We start from the raw sequence: 19,508 nt of genomic DNA on the forward strand, positions 1-19,508 counted from the left end.
AATGTTGTGATGCATTCAGTGACTCCTGTTAGAACCGTTTTACGTTCTCCGGTTTGCGGTTCTGTTCACGTTCCTTCAGCTGCTCTTCCTTTGTGTGAATCTGTCCAGAGGTCCTGCGTCTGCACCGACGGTTACTCAGGTGACGGACAAACCTGCAAGATCATCAACCTGTGTGAGAAGGTGAGATTAGAAGAACGGTTCCGTCGGTCACAGCAGAACACACAACTGTTCTCTGGGATAAGTGAAGGCTCCTAAATGGTTCCTCAAAATGCCATCATCAGTTAAAGAACTTTGTTTAGGCGATGGTTCTTCACCTACTTTCTACCAGCACAGATCTCAAACCAGCATCTTAGAACATGTTCTCTCTGATCAACAGTCCAGAACCCAAAATATTAAATGTGTTCTAGTGGAAGGAACCCAGAAAATGTGAAATCCTGTTTTCCAAATAGAACCATATGGACCTACTAAGAAATTGCTGGAAATTGGTTCCTTAAAGAACCTAATTTTGCTAACATTTTTTGAAGCTCCATTTATGGTACCTAACGGAACCATTTATCGATTGTTCTTTCTGACATCTTTGAGGGTTCCTTCTAGAACTGTTAAGGAATCTATTTTGTTGAAGTTCTTTAGAGTTTCTTTTATAGTCCCTAAACTAACTAAATAGTTCTTCAAAGAACCTCCAAATTTGCCATATTAAGATTTGATGGTTCTTTGAGACACTTTGGATGGTTCCTCAAAGAACCATTTGAAGAAATGTTTCCTTGAAGAACCTGTCTTCTTGAGATTCTTAAGAACACATTTATGGTGCCTCAAGGAATCTTTTTCTGATGGTTCTTTAAAGAACTTCAGTGTTCCCTTCAAAAAACATTTGAAGAAATTGTTTCTTAAAGATCCCATTTTTACTAAAGTTCTTTGCAACGCCCTTCAAGGTTCCTAAACAAAGCATTTTTTGATTGTTCTTTGAAGCACCTCTGGGGGTCTATTTAGAACAATTTTAAAAAGTAATTAATTTATGAACCTGATTTTGCTGAGGTTCTTTGGAGAACCATCTAAGGTGTCTAAAGGAACTGTTGTTTTGATGGTTCTGTCAGACACCTTCAGGGATCTGTTAAAGAACCTATTTTTGCTCTGGTTTGTGAAGCTCCATTTATGGTGCCTAAAGGAACTATTTTTGGTGGTTCTTTGATGTACCTCTGAGAGTTCTTTAAAGAACCATTTGTCCAGTTTGATGTAAAGTCTCTCTGAGTGCTTGGCTCAGAGATGTTCCTCAGATGAACTTTCTGCTGCTGATGTTCTCAGAGGAACGGCGGCTGCCATCAGCGCGCTCGGTGCAACATGACGGGACCCGGAACCAGGAACTGTACCTGCATGAAGAACTACGTGGGAGACGGTCTGAACTGTAAAGGAACCGTGGAGAAGGTGAGCAGCAGAACCGGAACGTTAGAACTCAGTGAAGCTGCAGAACGTGTGAACTAACCTCCGCCTGTCCTCAGGAGATGAAGGCGAAGGGGATGACCAACTTCTACTACGGCCTGGTGGTGAGTTCTAGCGCTGCACGGTGTCGCCCCCCGCTGGTGGAACCCCCTAACTGAGCCGGTTCTGCTTTCAGATGGTGGAGATCTACCTGAGAGGTCGAGGCCCATTCACCGTCTTCAGCCCCCAAACCGAAGCCTACGATGCCGGGGTGTCCCGCAAGGTCCGGAGATACAGCGGTTTAGTGTCTGGCTCTGCCGTTTTCTGTCTCTTTGTGGTTGTTTTGTGTGTTTCTGTGGTTGTTTTGTGTGTTGTGGTTGTTTTGTGTGTTGTTGTGGTTGTTTTGTGTGTTGTGGTTGTTTTGTGTCAGTTTTTGGTGTTTATTTAAGTCTCTTTTTGGTGTTTTTGTGGTTGTTTTGTCATTTTTTTGGACTTTTTGTCTTTGATGATTTTTTTTGTCTCTTTGTGATCATTTTATGTTTTTGTGGTTGTTTTGTGTGTTTTTGTTGCGGTTGTATGTCTTTTTGTGATGTTTTTCTTGTCAGATTTTGTTGCGTTTAATCTGTTTTTGGTGATTTTGTGTGTTTGTGGTCGCTTTGTCTTGCTCTGTTGTCATTTGATGTCATTTTGTGGTTGTTAGATCCTCTTTGCTGTCATTTGTTCTGTCTTTGTGATCATGTGTGTTTTGCAGTTGTTTTCTCATGTTTTGTGGTTGTTTTGTGTCTCTTGGTAGTTATTTTTTGTGTTTTTGTGGTTGTGGTTTGACTGCATTTACAAAGAGTTTTTAGAAAACATTTCCACGTCGGCTCCATGTTGTGAAATGTTCGTGTCCATGTTGGACTTTGTTGATTGAACTTTTTGATTTTGTGAAGAGTTTTTATAGAAGCTTTGTGTTTATTTTCTGACTTTGTTCTGTGTTTCAGCTGAAGATATCTAATGTTAAGGAGAACTTTGCCAACCTGCTGCGGAACCACATCGTCATGTGTCACACTCTGCTGCCTGAAGACCTGAGCCGACCCAGGAACCTGACAGCGCTGTCCGGATTGGTTCTGACCACCGGGTCCAAGCAGGTGACCAATCAGAGCGCAGCGTCCCGTCAGAGAGCTTTACCTTCTGAAACGGAATGAAAATAGGAGAATCCTGAGGCAGCGAACTGATACTCTTGTTCAATGATATCTGGTTTGATGATGCTGTTGTACATTAATATCCAGAAGTGGCAGTTAATGGGAAAGCGAAGCTAAACAAACCAGTCATAGAACCTAAGGATTTACTAAGAACTAAACCAAACTCTAAACTAAAAAGCAAGCATTAACTATAGAGACAAAAGTCCAGGTGAGTCGGCGGTGGCGGCCGGGTCTAACAGAGGCTGGAACAGAGGTTGGAACAGAGGTTAGAACAGAGGTTAGAACAGAGGTTAGAACAGAGGCTGGAACAGAGGTTGGAATAGAGGTTGGAACAGAGGTTAGAACAGAGGTTAGAACAGAGGTTAGAACAGAGGTTGGAACAGAGGCTGGAACAGAGGCTGGAACAGAGGTTAGAACAGAGGTTGGGACAGAGGTTAGAATAGAGGTTAGAACAGAGGCTGGAACAGAGGTTGGAACAGAGGCTGGAACAGAGGTTAGAACAGAGGTTGGAACAGAGGTTAGAATAGAGGTTAGAACAGAGGCTGGAACAGAGGTTAGAACAGAGGTTGGAACAGAGGTTAGAATAGAGGTTAGAACAGAGGCTGGAACAGAGGTTAGAACAGAGGTTGGAACAGAGGTTAGAACAGAGGTTAGAACAGAGGCTGGAACAGAGGTTGGAACAGAGGCTGGAACAGAGGTTAGAACAGAGGCTGGAACAGAGGTTAGAACAGAGGTTGGAACAGAGGTTAGAACAGAGGTTCGAACAGAGGCTGGAACAGAGGCTGGAACAGAGGTTGGAACAGAGGTTAGAACAGAGGTTAGAACAGAGGCTGGAACAGAGGTTAGAACAGAGGTTCGAACAGAGGCTGGAACAGAGGCTGGAACAGAGGTTGGAACAGAGATTAGAACAGAGGCTGGAACAGAGGCTGGAACAGAGGCTGGAACAGAGGTTGGAACAGAGGCTGGAACAGAGGTTAGAACAGAGGCTGGAACAGAGGTTAGAACAGAGGCTGGAACAGAGGTTGGAACAGAGGTTAGAACAGAGGTTAGAACAGAGATTAGAACAGAGGCTGGAACAGAGGCTGGAACAGAGGTTGGAACAGAGGCTGGAACAGAGGTTAGAACAGAGGCTGGAACAGAGGTTAGAACAGAGGTTGGAACAGAGGTTAGAACAGAGGTTGGAACAGAGGCTGGAACAGAGGTTGGAATAGAGGTTGGAACAGAGGTTAGAACAGAGGCTGGAACAGAGGTTAGAACAGAGGTTGGAACAGAGGCTGGAACAGAGGTTGGAATAGAGGTTGGAACAGAGGTTAGAACAGAGGTTAGAACAGAGGTTAGAACAGAGGCTGGAACAGAGGCTGGAACAGAGGTTAGAACAGAGGTTGGAACAGAGGTTAGAATAGAGGTTAGAACAGAGGCTGGAACAGAGGTTAGAACAGGCTGCAAACATGAGCAACAAACGTGCAGACATCCCGACCCAGAGCTAGAGCCGAGTCTACGATCTGACAGGAAGTGGACTGATGAGCCAGTCTTTATGGAGCGTGGAGATGATCCAGGTGTGCCGCTCCACAGCTGTCTTCAATCCCTGGTGATTAAATGGAGAGCAGAGAGGAAAAAGAGGGAGGTAGAAGAGATGAAGTGGGGGGCAGATGCAGGAACCCTGACAGAACCTCGCCTCCTGGTGCACCAAGCAGGAAGTCCCTGGTGAGGGGGGTTCTGGAGGAGGAAAGACAAAACAAAAAGTATCCCAACATTCAGGGGCAGCCCTGGGGCATGCCAGGCGAGCAAGTCTGAAAAACAAAACCAGGACAGGTCAGACCAGAAGCTGCTCACTAAATTTCAATATGGCGCTTTCCCACTAGCATCGACTCGACTCGGTTTAGTTGTTTTTCCATTACATTGAGCACCACCTCATCGTGGGTGGAGTCGTCACAGCACGGCGGCCCGGAAGTCCCTTAACGTCATTTGTGTGCAACACAACAAGGGAGAACATGGAGGTGATGGTTCACCTGCTGCTCTGTCTGTGGCTTTCTGTCAGATTCAAAGTAAAAGAAGAGCAATGATCACCGTCGCTGTTGCCAGTTATTTTTAAAAATGCCGGGTTTGGTTTTGTGAAGGAGTCGCTGTCATGTCATCACTCCCTGTCCAATCAGTGTCCTACACTCTGCAGATGTCACATTATCGGCTCCAATCAGCTCGCTGGGAACCCCGGCCCAATAGGAACTAAAATAGTAGCTGGTACCAGGAACTACGTCCTGATGGGAAACCTCACCGAGCTGAGTAGGTGCTGGTGGAAAAACACCACTAGGTCCCAGGACAGGTGGGACGCTCCAGAGGAAGGTCTGGAGGCTGGACAGACAGGTGGGACGGTCTGGAGGCAGTCCTCAGGGCAGGGGAGGTGTCTGTTGAGTCCAGTACAGCCTCTAAGCTAGCTGGGAGGGTCCCAGGATCTTGCAGGTGAGGCCAGACGTAGAGCTGGAACAGGGAGACCCAGCGGTGCTTGTTGGTGGACCTCTCTGATGTCTCCTGCAGGACAGCTTTCCCTCTGGTGGCTCTACAGAACGCTGGCGGCCGGTTCTGTTTTAGCTACTAACATCCAAATCTGTCACTACTGTCAGACTGATGCAGCCTCGACTGTCCAGAAAAAAGCAATGCATGACTCATCCTTTTAATAGACAACATAACGTCTTCAAAGCTGATGAAATAGGTCCATATCTCCTTCTTCCAGGACATGATCTCCATCAACGAGGCCAACCTGACGATGAGCGATGACGTTAGCACCAACGGCATCATCCACGAGATCAGCAGGATTCTGTTTCCTCCCGGCGTCAACGCTGAGAGCTTCGTCCTCCTCCCTGTAACCTCTGATCCTGATCAACCAATCAGATTCATCGGCTTCAGTTCCTGGTTGTTGAACTTCTTCCTGTTCTTCTGCAGGATACGACAGACCTGAACCTGACCGATGTGGCCGAACAGCACGGTTATAAAACCTTCTTCAAACTGCTCGAGGTAGAGTCCACAAACAATCAAACCTCATCTTTAACCAGAACATTTACACTTTTATGTTTTAAGACCCAGTTTTTGACTTTTTTGGGGGTTAATATCCAGATTATTGACACTTTTGTGTGTTAATTTTCAGGTCATTGATATTTTTGTGTGTTATTATTTGGTTATTAACACTTTTATCGGTCAATATTTTGGTTATTTATACGTTTTTTGTGTTACCATCCATATTATCGAAACTTTTATGTGTCAGTGTTCAAGTTATTGATACTTTTGTAGGTTATTATTCACTCTTATTTACTCTTTTGTGGGTTACTATCCAGTTTTTGACTTTTAATATCCAGATTATTATTGGGTTATTAACGTTTTTATGAAGTAATGTCCAAGTTATTGACACTTTCGTGAGTCAATATCCAGACTGTTGATACTTTTGTGGTGTTTTTTGACACTTTTGTCTATAAATATCCAAGTAATTGACACCCTTGCATGCTGATATCCAGTTTTTTGATACTTTAGTGGGTTATTATTTGGTTATTAATTCTTTTATGTTGTACTGTCCAGGTTGTTGACACTTTTGTGTGTTAATATAAAAATTATTGACACTTTTGTCTGTAAATGTGGAAGTAACTGACACCCTTGCATGTTAATATCTGGGTTGTTGATACTTTCATGGGTTAATATTAAATTTACTGACACTTTTGTGTATTAATATCCAGGTTATTGATACTTTAGTGCATTAATATTAGCTTATTACTACTTCCATGTAGCACTGTTGAAGTCACTGACACTTTCATGGGTCAATATCTTGGTTATTGATACTTCTGTGCATTGATATTTAGATTGTTGATACTTTGGTGTGTGTTTTTGATACCTGATGCAGCGTCCGAATCCCTCCCAGTGTCGTTTCTACATAAAGTCTGTAACCAGTTAAGACTTCAACCTCACTAACATGATGTTCTGCTGGTCTCAGGACACTGGCGTCTTGGACCTGATCAACGATCCTCTGAACCAACCGCTGACCGTCTTCCTGCCAACGGACGCCACCATGACGTCGCTGCCGCAGGAGCAGAAGGACTTCCTGTTCCACCAACACAACCAAGCACAGCTGCTGGAGTACCTGAAGTTCCACATCATGCAGAGCCAGAAGGTGAGGAGGAACCAGAGCATCTCAGGAGAACCTCCACTCCTTCTAGTACCGCAGTCAGTCTTCTAAAGTTCTAAAGAGTCTCTTTGATCTCAGGTCTACGCTGAAGGTCTGGTCTACCTGGACTCAGCTCGGACGCTGCAGGGATCACCGCTGTCCTTCTCCTGTGGAGGGACGGAGCACATCGTAAGAACCGCAGGACAACAAACAAACAACAGAAAAACACAAATAACACAAGAACAAGAAGTTAAACTATCATCCTCCACATCATCGCTGATCATTGATTCATGCCAGATTATAATAATAAAGCCAGAGATTCTTCTTTTTGGTGTTTTTTCCTCATAAAACTACAACAGCAGCATCAAGTAAACAAAGTGTTATTTAAAGGGTTAAAACCCTGAAAAGAAATAAATATTTGGTCCTTTTGATCAGGACTGATTACAGTAAACTACTGCTGTGACAGGAAGTTTTTACATCAGTTTCTTCCTTCCAGACCTTTTTATCTTTGAGGTTCTGAGGTTAAACGGACCATTGTCTCTGAGCAGGGAGAGATCTTCATCAACGACGGGAAGTGTCGCATCGTTCAGAGACATCTGGTCTTCAGAGCTGGAATCGCCTTCGGCATCGACTGTCTTCTGACTCCGCCCAGTCTGGGAGGACGCTGCGACCAGCAGAACACCGTCGACCTGCAGGTGGAACCTCGTCTACCTGTAGAAGGAGTTAAAGATGGAAAAACCTAAACCTTCTACGTTTAGACCCGTTTAATAACGGTGTAATGAGCAATAGAACAAGTTAAAGATGGAAAATTTGATTCAGAAAATAAACAACAGAAGATTCTCAGATACGAAACAGTTTTTATGGAAATGAGGTTTGAAAGTTTCTTCATTTTAGTAAAACTGATGCAACTGAAAACCTGAATATTAATTAAATTAAATATTAAACGTTTACTGCAACAGCATCCACCTGTATATTGGGAACCAGTTCAAACATACTGGGAACCAGTTTAAAGACAATGAAACATACTGGGAACCAGTTTAAACTGGCTGCTGTGATCCAAGCATAACTAAATCAAAGCATATAAAACGGTCTCTGTGTTTTAAAGTTTAAATAACTTTTGCTGTGTCTGATTTCATTCTTCTGCTGTTTCCTCCCCCTGTGGCAGATGAACTGTGGGATTTGCTCTTCGTTTTTGTCCCGGTGTCCTTCGGGGATGAAGCAGAAGGTCAGAGTCTGGTTTCATCCTTCAGGTTGAACTTTTCCTTCCAGCTCCTCATCGTCTGTTTCTGTTCAGGAGGTCCAGAAGTGCGACCTTCCCTCCATGTTCATCACCAAGGACTCTGGCTGTCGGACCGTCTGCACCGTCAACATCTGGCAGCCAAAGTGTTGTCATGGTTACTACGGACGAGACTGTCTGGGTGAGGTCATCATCATAGAAACTGTTTCATAGCAACAGAAGAAGATCCGAACTCTGATGAAGCTGCCGTGAGAAGTTCTGGTTTGGTCCAAATATCAGCCACATAATTCTGACTGTGTGGGTGATTCAGTTCTTCATCTGACAGAATGTAGTTTTTACTTTTTATCTTCCACTCTATAGTTTCAAATAATAATATTTCACTTTTTTTTACATAGTCTCAAAAACGAACTAGAATCAAACCAGACCAGCAGAAAACATGAAAAAAGTTCCAGTAAAAACATAAAACCACAGCACTGAGTTCGTAAAAGCTTAGAAGTTCTTCATTTAAATTTAAAGGTAAAACATTTGATTTCTCTGATGGTTTTAATGTAAACATTAATTCTAACTAAATAAGACCGAGACAGTTTCATTTTTATTTCACAATCTTAGTTTGAAATCTGTAATTTTGCTTTGAAAGATGAACTTTGGGTTTAAAAACATTTAAAGTAATTTTTTAAAAACAGAACTGTTCTAAAACATTTTTTATTGCTGTAAAAACAGAAAAAAAATTTTAAACTGCCTTCGAAAAACTGAAACTTGGTTTATAGATGACATCACAAATATATCAACAATCAGTGACATCATAAATATGTAAACAGTTATTGACATCTCAAATATGTAAATAATTGGTGACATCATGAATGTGTCCTTATAAGCCCCACCCCCTCTCTGTCCAGTCTGTCCAGGGGGAGTCCACTCTCCCTGCAGCAACCGAGGTGAATGCGACGACGGTCACCTTGGTAACGGTACCTGTACCTGTGAGATGGGCTTTGGGGGCGTGGCCTGCGAGCTGTGCAGCGAGGGATTCTACGGTCCCACCTGTAAAGGTGAGCAGCAGCCAGCTGACTTTCCTCCGCAGCGTCCAATCCCGTTTTAATCCCGAACGTCTCCATCTTTCAGCCTGTAGCTGCTCAGAACATGGGTCATGTGACGACGGACGTAGAGGTACAGGTGTTTGCTTCTGCGAGGCCGGATGGAGCGGCGATCGCTGCGACGTCCAGAGTGAGCTCAGAAATACTTTAATCTATCAGTGTTTCTGATCGGGAAACAGGGATGGTGTCCTACTTGATCCCAGCTTAATTTAACACATTAGTTCTGCCCAGAAGTCATTAAGCAAAACAGAAATCTTTGTCATGGTGCCCCTTGACCAGCTAAACTCCCACAATGCTCTCTGCTGCCAACCTGAACAGAGTGATGCCTCCTGTGGTCTCTATAGTATTAATATGATAATGCACAGTATTATACTTGCAATAATAATCATTTGCTGCAGTATTCAACCTGTAATATCCGTCATTTACTACAGACCTGTACCTGTAATATTCATCATTAACCGCAACATTCAACCTGTGATATCATCATGTACTGCAGTATTTACATGTAATATTCATCATTTAATGCAGTATTTCACCTGTAATAACCGTCATTTACTACAGTATTACATCTGTAATATTCATATTTAGTGCAGAGGTGCGGCTAACATGCTAAGCTAGCTGCTGGTCTCCGGTTCTCTAACAGAACTTTTTTGTTTCCTCCAGTTGAGGTGTTTCAGTGTTCTCCGTCCTGTTCTCCTAAAGCCGTGTGCAAGGAGAACAACAATTGTGTGTGTCGGCCATTTTACGAGGGAGACGGAATCACCTGCACAGGTAAACACACCTGGACAGGTTCTTTTAAAGCTTTAACTCAAATCCTGATGGGGTGAAACTGCCCCAGAGCATCATGGGAGCTGCGGTCCTCAAGCTGCTCTGATGTGTTTCTGCAGTGATGGACGTCTGCCAGGTGTGGAACGGCGGCTGCGCTAAAGAAGCTAAATGTTCTCAGAAAGGTGAGCAGGTGAGCTGCACCTGTCCTAAAGGTCACACCGGTGATGGCTTCACCTGCCAGCCCGTCGACCCCTGCGTTGCCGGGGACAACGGCGGCTGCCACGAACACGCCACCTGCACCATGACGGCTCCGGTGAGGCGACGCCACGTTTCCAGGTCAGAATCTCAGGTGTGTGTCCATCGCTGAACATTACCTGTTTGTGTCCACAGGGGAAGAAGAGGTGCACCTGTAAGGACAGGTACATCGGAGACGGACTCACCTGTGAGCTCAAACAGCTGCCAATCAGCCGCTGTCTCCAGGACAATGGAAAGTGTCACCTGGACGCCACCTGCATGGACCTGCACTTTGAAGGTATGTCATGACATCACTTCCTGTTCAGGTGCAGGGGGCAGAGCCTGTAGGGACACAGAATGGTCAGACAGGAAGTAGAGACGTTCTTAAATGTTTGTTTTAACGCTGTTGCACCATTATGTTCTAACGTTCTTAAATATGGTTAAACTCAGAACGTTCTTCCTGTGTTATTGTGGAACATTGTGGGAACATTTTATAGGTTCTATTATGTGTTTCCTCAATAACATCCCACGTTCCACTTTAGTTCATAGATCGCATCACAGGAACATGTTATCAAGAAGGTTTTGAATGTTGCATTGAGAACGTTCTCATTGTGGAAACCCTTTAAAGAAGAACGTTCTATAAGTTGTTCTCTCAACTAAAAGACAAAATGTTCTACTTATAAAGCGTTCTGTTATCTGAGGCCTCAATAACATCTGAAAAAATGTTTTGAATGCTGGTTTGAGAACGTTCCTCCTTCGTTATAGAAGAATGTTCTAGAACATGTTGCCTCAACATAATATGTTCTATCATCTGGAGTTTGAAGAACATCTTGAAAGTGTCACATTAAGAACATACGTCTGTCGTTATTATTGAAACATTTTATGGAAGAATGTTCTAGATAATGTTCCCTCAACAAAACGATTCTACTTTCATTATACACAAGGAATGTCTTATATAGAACATTCTGTCATCTGAGACCTCAATAACACCTGAAAAATATTTTCTGAATGTTCCATTGAGAACATCCTTCCTTTGCATCATTGTGGAAACATTTTACAGAAAAACGTTCTCTGATGTGTTCCTCAGCAATGTCCCCAAAACATCTTCAGAACATTGCAGGTAGAATGTTCCACCTTGAATATATCACATCACAGGAACATTTTATAAAACATCATCTGAAGCTTCGAGAACATCTGTGACACATTTTTTGAATGCTGGTATGAGAACATTCATCCTTTCTTCTCGAAGAACGTTCTCGAACATGTTGCCTCAACATCTCACAAAGAAGGTTCTGTCATCTGAAGTTTGAAGAACATCTTGAAACTGTTCTTCAAACATTTGTTTGAAACATTTTACAGAAGAATGTTCTCAAATATGTTCCTCAGCAACATCCCCAAAACAACTTCGAAACATTGGTGGTAGAACATTCCACCTTTGTTGGTGAATCACAACACAGGAACATTTTATTAAAAGCACTCTGAAGCTTCAATAACATCTGTGAAACATTTTATGAATGCTGGTATGAGAACGTTCTGTTCTTTTTGAAGAATGTTTGAAGAACATCTTGAAAATGTTGCATTGGGATCATACTTCCATCATTAGTATGGAAGCATTTTATAGAATGCTCTAGAGTGTTGGTCAAGAAAAAGCCAAACTGTTCCACAAAAATTTCACATATAAAATGTTCTGTAGCAAAACATTCTTTCATATGAGGCCTGGATAACATCTGGAACTTTTTTATTTTTGAATGCTGGTGTTAGAACATTCTTACTTTCTTACAGAAGAACATTGTACGTTGTAGAACACGTTGGCTTAACATCTTGCAAAGAATGTTCTGTCTTCTGAGGCCTCAATAACATCTTGAAACTGTTCTCCAAATATTTGCTTGAGAACATGCTTCCTTTGTGTCATTGTGGAAACACTTTACAGAAGAACTCTCAAATGTGTTTTTTTCAGCAACATTCCCAAAACATCTTCAGAACATTGCAGGTAGAATGTTCCACCTTTGTTAATATAATCGCATTACAGGGACGTTTTATAAAAACAAATCATCTATAGATTGTTTCTTGAATGTTGTTTTGAGAACCTTTGTTATTGTGGAACATCATCTGTGTTCCTCTGAATGTTCAATTCAATTCAATTCAATTCAATTTTATTTATATAGCACCAATTACAGTCAAATTGTCTCGAGATGCTTTACAGAACCCATATGCCTGAACCCCAGAGCAGCCCTAAGGAGACAGTGGCAAGGAAAACACCCTTTTAACAGGGAAAAAAACCTCGAGCAGAACCCGGCTCTAATGTGGGGGGAACCATCTGCTGCTGGCCGGGTGGGTTGAGAGGGACAGAAGAGGTAGAAAGGTAGAGATAGAGGGATGGAGATAGAGGGGTAGAGATAGAGAGGTGGGGGGGTGGGACACAAGGACCATAAAACACAGCCACACATCTGAAGCATCCAGCATCCAGCTCTGGGACCAGGGACACTCGGAGAAAGGACACAGAAAGAAACAGAGTGAATGTAATGCAATAATGGTATATATAGTAAATACATAGGTAGTTAGAGAAGGGCTCAGTGCATCCAGAGAGGTTTCCCAGCAGTCTAGGCCTATAGCAGCATAACTAGGGGCAAACTAAAGGGACGTCAAGAGGGGAAGTCAGTTTTGCAAATGAAAACACCAGCTCACCCCGTCAGGGTCCCCCAGTCAGCCCTAACTATAAGCTTTGTCGAAAAGGAAGGTTTTAAGCCTGGTCTTAAAAATAGAGAGGGTGTCCACCTCCAGAACCCAAACTGGGAGCTGGTTCCACAGGAGAGGAGCTGATAACTGAAGGCTCTGCCTCACATTCTACTTTTAGAGATTCTAGGAACAACAAGTAAGCCTGCAGTCTGAGAGCGAAGAGTTCTGCTAGGATAATATGGTACTATCAGGTCTTTAAGATATGATGGAGATTGGTTGTTAAGAGCTTTATATGTCAGAAGAAGGATTTTGAATTCTATTCTAGATTTAACAGGAAGCCAATGAAGAGAAACCAATATAGGAGAAATATGATCTCTCTTGCTAACTCCCGTCAGTACTCTGGCTGCAGCGTTTTGGATCAGCTGTAGATATTTCAGAGAGCTATTGGGACAACCTGATAATAAGGAATTACAGTAGTCAAGCCTAGAAGTAACAAATGCATGGACTAGTTTTTCTGCATCATTCTGAGACAGGATGTTCCTGATTTTCACAATATTTCTCAGGTGGAAAAAGGAAGTACTACAGATTTGTTTTATGTGCGAGTTAAAGGACATGTCCTGGTCAAAGATAACACCGAGGTTCCTCACAGTAGTACTGGAGGCCAATGTAATGCCATCCAGAGTAACTATATGCCTTGAAAGCAATTCTCTAAGATGTTTGGGGCCAAATACAATGACTTCAGTCTTGTCTGAATTTAGTAGTAAGAAATTATAGGTCATCCAGGTCTTTATGTCCTTAAGACAATCTTGCAGTCTAGCTAGCTGATTAGTTTCATTTGGCTTCATAGATAAATACAATTGAGTGTCGTCAGCATAACAATGGAAATTAATACAGTGCTTCCTAATAATGTTGCCTAAGGGAAGCATGTATAATGTGAACAGTATTGGTCCTAAGACAGAACCCTGAGGAACTCCATGATTAACCCTAGTATGCTCAGAAGAGTCATTGTTGACATGCACAAACTGGAACCTGTCTGATAAGTAGGATTTAAACCAGTCCAGTGCTGTCCCTTTAATGCCAATAGAATGTTCTAGTCGCTGTAATAAAAGTTTGTGGTCGATTGTATCGAATGCTGCACTAAGGTCCAACAAAATAAGTATAGAGACCAGTCCATTATCTGACGCTATGAGAAGGTCATTAGTAACTTTCACCAGAGCTGTGTCTGTGCTATGATGCACTCTGAAGTCTGACTGAAACGCTTCAAACAAGCTATTCCTTTGTAAATGTTCACATAATTGATTTGCAACTGTTCTTTCCAGAATTTTGGAGAGAAATGGGAGGTTGGAAATATGTTGACATTAAAACATTTTAGTAACTTCATGAGAACCTTATTGGGAATGAAAACATTCTTCGAACACTTGATTAAAACATTTTCTTTAAAACGTTCTTAAGGCTGGAATATACTTTCCGCACGAACGAGCTGCGCGGAAATCAGCCGCACGGAAATCCGTGCGAGAGAACGTGTGTGCATTTATACTCGTGCGCGTCTGCTCCCAAACTGCAGGGGGCAGTGTAGCTCAAACACACGTCTACCTGGTCTACTCTGGTACTAAACTAGAGAAGAAGAAGTTTGCCATTGTTTACACCACTTACAACACGGCATTTTACCGAATAAAAGCATTTCAGCAGTTTTAATTTCACACCATGAGTACTTCATAACCCGGTTACCATGGTGATCTCTGTATGATGAATCGTATAAGTTCACGTATTTCTAGACTTCAGCTATGAGTAGGTCCTGGCCCTCCGCCATGTTTTTCCACGCGGCTCCGTCCGTCTTGGTTAGAAAAATGTGGAGGTACGTGGAGCGGAAATTTTCCGCACGGAAAGGCCGCTGGAGGGGGCGTGGGTGCGAAAATGACGTAATTTTCCGCACGGAGCTGCACGGACCTCGCGGACGCGGCAAGCATAAAACAAGCTTTAGAACTTGTAGGTAACGTTAGCTACATGTTGTGGGAACGTTCTCCAACAATAAGATGATGCTCTGTTGTGTTTAGACATGACGCTCGGTGTGTTCCACCTCCGGTCCAGCAGGGGTCAGTACAAACTCAACTACACTGCTGCCCAGCAGGCCTGTTCAGCAGAGGGAGGCAGCATGGCCACCTACACCCAGCTGTCCTATGCTCAGCAGGTCAGTGAACGCACCGCAGAGAACCCGGAGAACCCACTGCCATTTGTTTGGTTCTGGTTACATCTGCTGTTTCTGTGCAGGCCGGGATGAACCTGTGTGCCGCCGGCTGGTTGGACCAGGCCCGGGTCGCCTACCCCATCACCTACTCCAACCCCAACTGTGGCTTTGGACACGTCGGCATCGTCGACTATGGAACCCGCAAGAACCTGAGTGAGACCTGGGACACGTTCTGCTACCGGATGAAGGGTGAGCCCGGAGTTTACTGAACCGCAAAACCAACCAACGGGTTCCAAATTGTGTTTCTGACTCGAAAACGATTAAATTTGCCAATTTTCATATGCATTCAAGGACCATTGGAAAGAACTTTCAGATGGTCCTTGAATGCATCATGCCTCATTTAAAAATCCTCCAAGGTGAGGTTCTGTTTTGGGTCTGCTTTGTTCCCTGTTGGTTCTGTCTTGGTTCTGTGTTGGTTCTAAGCAGTGTGTTTTGTTTCAGAGGTGAAGTGTGAGTGTAAACCTGGTTACGTTGGAGATGGATTCGGCTGTACGGGGAACCTGCTGCAGGTTCTAAGGTCCACTCCCACGTTCTCCAACTTCTTGACGGTGAGTTTGGTTCCTCCTGGATCTTCAGGTCTCTGTGAGAACGTTCCTGATTATCGGTTCTCCTCCTGCAGCAAATCCTGAACTACTCTCAGGTGTCGGATTCGGGGAAGCAGTTTGTGAAGCGACTCAGTAACCTGACAGTCCAGTCCACGCTGTTCGTCCCTGACAACAGCGGTCTCCCCGACAACCAGGTGGGTCGCTACAGCAACACTTTGCCTGAGGTGTTAATCTGGGATGAGGGAAGAGTTGTGTCCGATTGGTCTCTGGATGTTTTGTGTCTCTGTTGTCGTTTTGCATCTCTTCGGTCTTTTCGCCGTCCTTTAGTCTCTCTTTCCTGTCATTTTTGTGTTTGTTTCATGTTTGTATGATGGTATATTAAAACGTTCTCGTGTTCTGGTTCTCCTTCAGACTCTGTCCCACAGAGACCTGGAGTTCCACCTGTCCGAGGGTCAGGCTCTTCCTGTTGGCCAGCTGAAGAATGGGAGTCGGATCAGAACCCGAGTCGGCAGCTTGACCGTCCTCGGAGTGGCTGACCTGCTCCACCCATCGGCTCTGGTAAGGTTCTGGTAGAACCGACACACCTGTTGTGTCTGCTTTAATATGAACTAAATGATCGGGGATGGATACACTTTTGTGTCTGAATGTTTCTTCATGCATCAGGTAGAAATCTGCAGTCAGAGGATTTAAATGTGTCTGGATAGAAACAGAATGTGTTTAAATTCCCCCAGATACAACTTTCTGTCCCAGTAGTTTCACAGGTTGGTTCCACCCAAACATGACTTCCTTTCTAACAGCCAATGGTTTTAAAGGTTTATTCAGCTCAGAATACGACTGTCCTACAATTTGTCAAATTTGCATCTTTAAGTCAGCACGAGGTCGTTGTTTTGTGTCTTTCTTTTGTTTCTCTTTATAATTGTTTTGTCTCTCTTTACTGCCACTTTGTCTATTTCTGGTCATTTTGTAGTAGTTAACCATCGATAATGTTCAATAAATAGACCATGATTCAAATTCAGTGTTCACACCATGATCATCGGCCATCTTAGTCCTTCAGTTCCTTCCTCTCCCTCAATTATCCATGCCAGTAGGTGGCGCTGTTGTAAAAACCACTAACCTCCTGTTTTCTGCTCCACAGTCGTCTCGTTACATCAACGACCGATTCATCACCAGCTCAGACATCCAGGCGTCCAACGGGATTATCCATGTCCTCCAGGGACCGCTGAAAGCCCCGACCCCTCGGCAGGAAGTCAGTGATGTCATCATTATGTAAATGAGACTTCCTTTTGTTCAAGCCAGTGAACTTACCTGAGCTCTCTGATCTCTGGTCTCTGATTGGTTCTGTAGATGCATGCGGCTCACAAGGCCGGGATGGGAGTGGGAGTGGTTCTACTGGTGGTTCTGGTGGCGGCAGTCGTCTTCGTTGGATATCACTTCTACCGACACAAAGCCAAACCCTTCCAGTTCCACTACTTCAAGGCACCACTGCAGCTCATTTTGATTTTCACTTATTCTGTTTGTAGAGATGTTAATGATCCTTAATTACTACCAATAGTTAATAAAATATATGAACCAATGAGACACAACAAGAAGAAGGTCATTCATGTCACTAATAGAAAACAATAATTCAAAAACATTTTATTATTAGAGTGAGGCTTGTTATGATGGCTGGTGGTTATTAGTGCTGAGCTGTGATTGGTCGGTTGTTCTGACAGGAAGAAGACACTGAGGAACAAGCTCCAGCAGCAAACTGCAGTCGAAGTATCTGTAACCCGGTTTATGAAGCGTCTCCAGAAGAGTCCAACACATCTGTGGCCGTGGTAAGTAACGGTTATTGAACACATGAACACAACATTCTAGAGTTTGAGTAGTTGGGTTCTTTTAAGTTTGACGACCTACTAAACTATGACGTTTTTGTCATATTTTGGACGACATACTAAACTATGACGTTTTTGTCATATTTTGGACGACATACTAAACTATGACGTTTTTGTCATATTTTGGACGACATACTAAACTATGACGTTTTTGTCATATTTTGGACGACATACTAAACTATGACGTTTTTGTCATATTTTGGACGACATACTAAACTATGACGTTTTTGTCATATTTTGGACGACATACTAAACTATGACGTTTTTGTCATATTTTGGACGACATGCTAAACTATGACGTTTTTGTCATATTTTGGACGACATGCTAAAACTATGACGTTTTTGTCATATTTTGGACGACATGCTAAACTATGACATTTTTTTCCATATTTTGGACGACATACTAAAATGTGACGTTTTTGTCACATTTTGGACGACATACTAAACTATGACGTTTTGCAACATTTTTTGTGACACTAAATTCCAATGTTTTATTCAACAGTTTTATGCCTGATAATTTGATAATGAAAAGAAGTCACTAACTTAAATGTTGTGTACTTGCAGGCAGAGGACAGACACAAGGTTGTGAATGGAGGATTGTATGACCTGCTGCAGGACAGCTGAGCGTCAGACTGCAGATTCCTTGATTCCTGGACAAATCAGAAAATTGCCTTTAATCATTAAAAATTGATTTAACAACCAGTTGTGCTTTCTTTTCCATCGTGTCCTGCTTTTTCATTTCATAGACGACATACTAAACTATGACATTTTTGTCATATTTTGGACGACATACTAAACAGTCCGTGTATATTTTGGCAATTGGATTTTCCGTTCTGAAACGGGTATTGAAAAACAAAAAACGAGTGGCTATTTGATTTTTGTTTTAAAATAGAAAAAATAAAATTGAAATACAAGGCATTTGTCCTTTTCATGATCAAAAAGGGATATAAGAAATTTTAGAAATGCTTTGATTTTCATTTTATATTTAGAATAACAAAAAAAATCAATTCTGTGGGTGTTTGAGTGCTGAGAGGTTTGTGGATGCATGTGAACGTTCTGTGTTGAAACAGCAGCTTTGGACTCAGTAATGCCAGGAAAAACCAAGAGCTCCTTTATTTGTGACTTCTACTAAAAAAAACTGATGAAAATAAGTTTGCCAGGGTTCTGACTGATAACAGATTATTAAATAATGAAAATAATCGTTTAAATATTCCTTTAAACAATCTTTTAGGTCTACATTTCCTTTACACTGACTTCTTGGTAAATGTACAAGTATTTAGGGTGGAATATACCATTAAGCCCGATGTTCAAGGGTTCTTCTGGGAATATACTATTAAACCAACCTTTTAGGTAAATGTTCCAGGATGTTGGGTAGAATATACCATCAGATAAACCTTTTAGGTCTACATTGGAAGATTTCAGAGTAGAATATTACTCCAAACCATCCTTTAGGTCGACATTTAAGGTGGAATACTCCTTTACACCAAGATTTTTTGGTCTACATTGAAGGATTTTAGGTGGAATATTCCTTTGAATGAACTTTTTAAGCTTATGTTCAAGGATGTTGGTGGAATATACCATCAGACCAACCTCCAAGGTCTACAGTAGTGAATTTTAGGTGGAATATACCATTAAACTCACCTTTTAGGTCTACATTGGAGGATTTTAGGTGGAATTTTCTTCCAAACCATCTTTTAGTCTACATTTAAGGATGTTTAGGATGGTATATTCTTCCAAACCAACTTCTCAGGTTTACATTTCAGGTGGAATATTCCTCCATACTAACTTTTTTGGTCTGCATTGAAGGATTTTTTCTAAACCACCCTTTGGGGTCTATATTTGAGGTTTTAGGTGGAATATTCCTTTTAACCAGCCCCTCAGGTCTCTTTGAGGATTTTGGATGGAATACTCAGTTAAACCAACATTTTAGGTGCATGTCTAAGGATTTTTGGTGGAATGTTCCTTTAAGGTGGATGTGTGAGGACCTTGTAGGTGGAATACTTCCTGAAACCAACCTTTTAGGTCAACATTCAAAGATTTAAGGTGGAATATTCCTTTAAACCAACCTAAATTTCATGTTTTGATCATTATCAAGTG

General features: G+C 42.5%; 1 protein-coding gene across 2 annotated transcripts in view; it reads left to right on the forward strand.

Moving 5' to 3' along the window:
• Nucleotides 1–18,113, forward strand: part of stab2 (stabilin 2) — a 59,392-nt gene extending 41,279 nt beyond the window's left edge. For both annotated transcript variants that reach the window (XM_023294606.3, XM_023294605.3), the window contains exons 44-69: nucleotides 109–180; nucleotides 1,300–1,419; nucleotides 1,494–1,538; nucleotides 1,610–1,696; nucleotides 2,397–2,543; nucleotides 5,326–5,454; nucleotides 5,535–5,606; nucleotides 6,571–6,747; nucleotides 6,841–6,930; nucleotides 7,290–7,436; nucleotides 7,907–7,966; nucleotides 8,036–8,159; nucleotides 8,875–9,024; nucleotides 9,098–9,199; nucleotides 9,733–9,840; nucleotides 9,957–10,150; nucleotides 10,228–10,369; nucleotides 14,802–14,935; nucleotides 15,016–15,181; nucleotides 15,434–15,540; nucleotides 15,612–15,731; nucleotides 15,949–16,095; nucleotides 16,673–16,783; nucleotides 16,882–17,013; nucleotides 17,250–17,354; nucleotides 17,976–18,113. In XM_023294606.3, coding sequence (XP_023150374.1) covers nucleotides 109–180; nucleotides 1,300–1,419; nucleotides 1,494–1,538; nucleotides 1,610–1,696; nucleotides 2,397–2,543; nucleotides 5,326–5,454; nucleotides 5,535–5,606; nucleotides 6,571–6,747; nucleotides 6,841–6,930; nucleotides 7,290–7,436; nucleotides 7,907–7,966; nucleotides 8,036–8,159; nucleotides 8,875–9,024; nucleotides 9,098–9,199; nucleotides 9,733–9,840; nucleotides 9,957–10,150; nucleotides 10,228–10,369; nucleotides 14,802–14,935; nucleotides 15,016–15,181; nucleotides 15,434–15,540; nucleotides 15,612–15,731; nucleotides 15,949–16,095; nucleotides 16,673–16,783; nucleotides 16,882–17,013; nucleotides 17,250–17,354; nucleotides 17,976–18,035 — 3,048 coding nt within the window. In that variant the 3' untranslated portion in view covers nucleotides 18,036–18,113. The remainder of the gene's footprint in view (nucleotides 1–108; nucleotides 181–1,299; nucleotides 1,420–1,493; nucleotides 1,539–1,609; nucleotides 1,697–2,396; nucleotides 2,544–5,325; nucleotides 5,455–5,534; nucleotides 5,607–6,570; nucleotides 6,748–6,840; nucleotides 6,931–7,289; nucleotides 7,437–7,906; nucleotides 7,967–8,035; nucleotides 8,160–8,874; nucleotides 9,025–9,097; nucleotides 9,200–9,732; nucleotides 9,841–9,956; nucleotides 10,151–10,227; nucleotides 10,370–14,801; nucleotides 14,936–15,015; nucleotides 15,182–15,433; nucleotides 15,541–15,611; nucleotides 15,732–15,948; nucleotides 16,096–16,672; nucleotides 16,784–16,881; nucleotides 17,014–17,249; nucleotides 17,355–17,975) is intronic.
• Nucleotides 18,114–19,508: the final 1,395 nt, after the last annotated feature.

This window comes from Amphiprion ocellaris, chromosome 21, assembly GCF_022539595.1.
Source record: "Amphiprion ocellaris isolate individual 3 ecotype Okinawa chromosome 21, ASM2253959v1, whole genome shotgun sequence".
Taxonomy (NCBI): Eukaryota; Metazoa; Chordata; class Actinopteri; family Pomacentridae; genus Amphiprion; species Amphiprion ocellaris.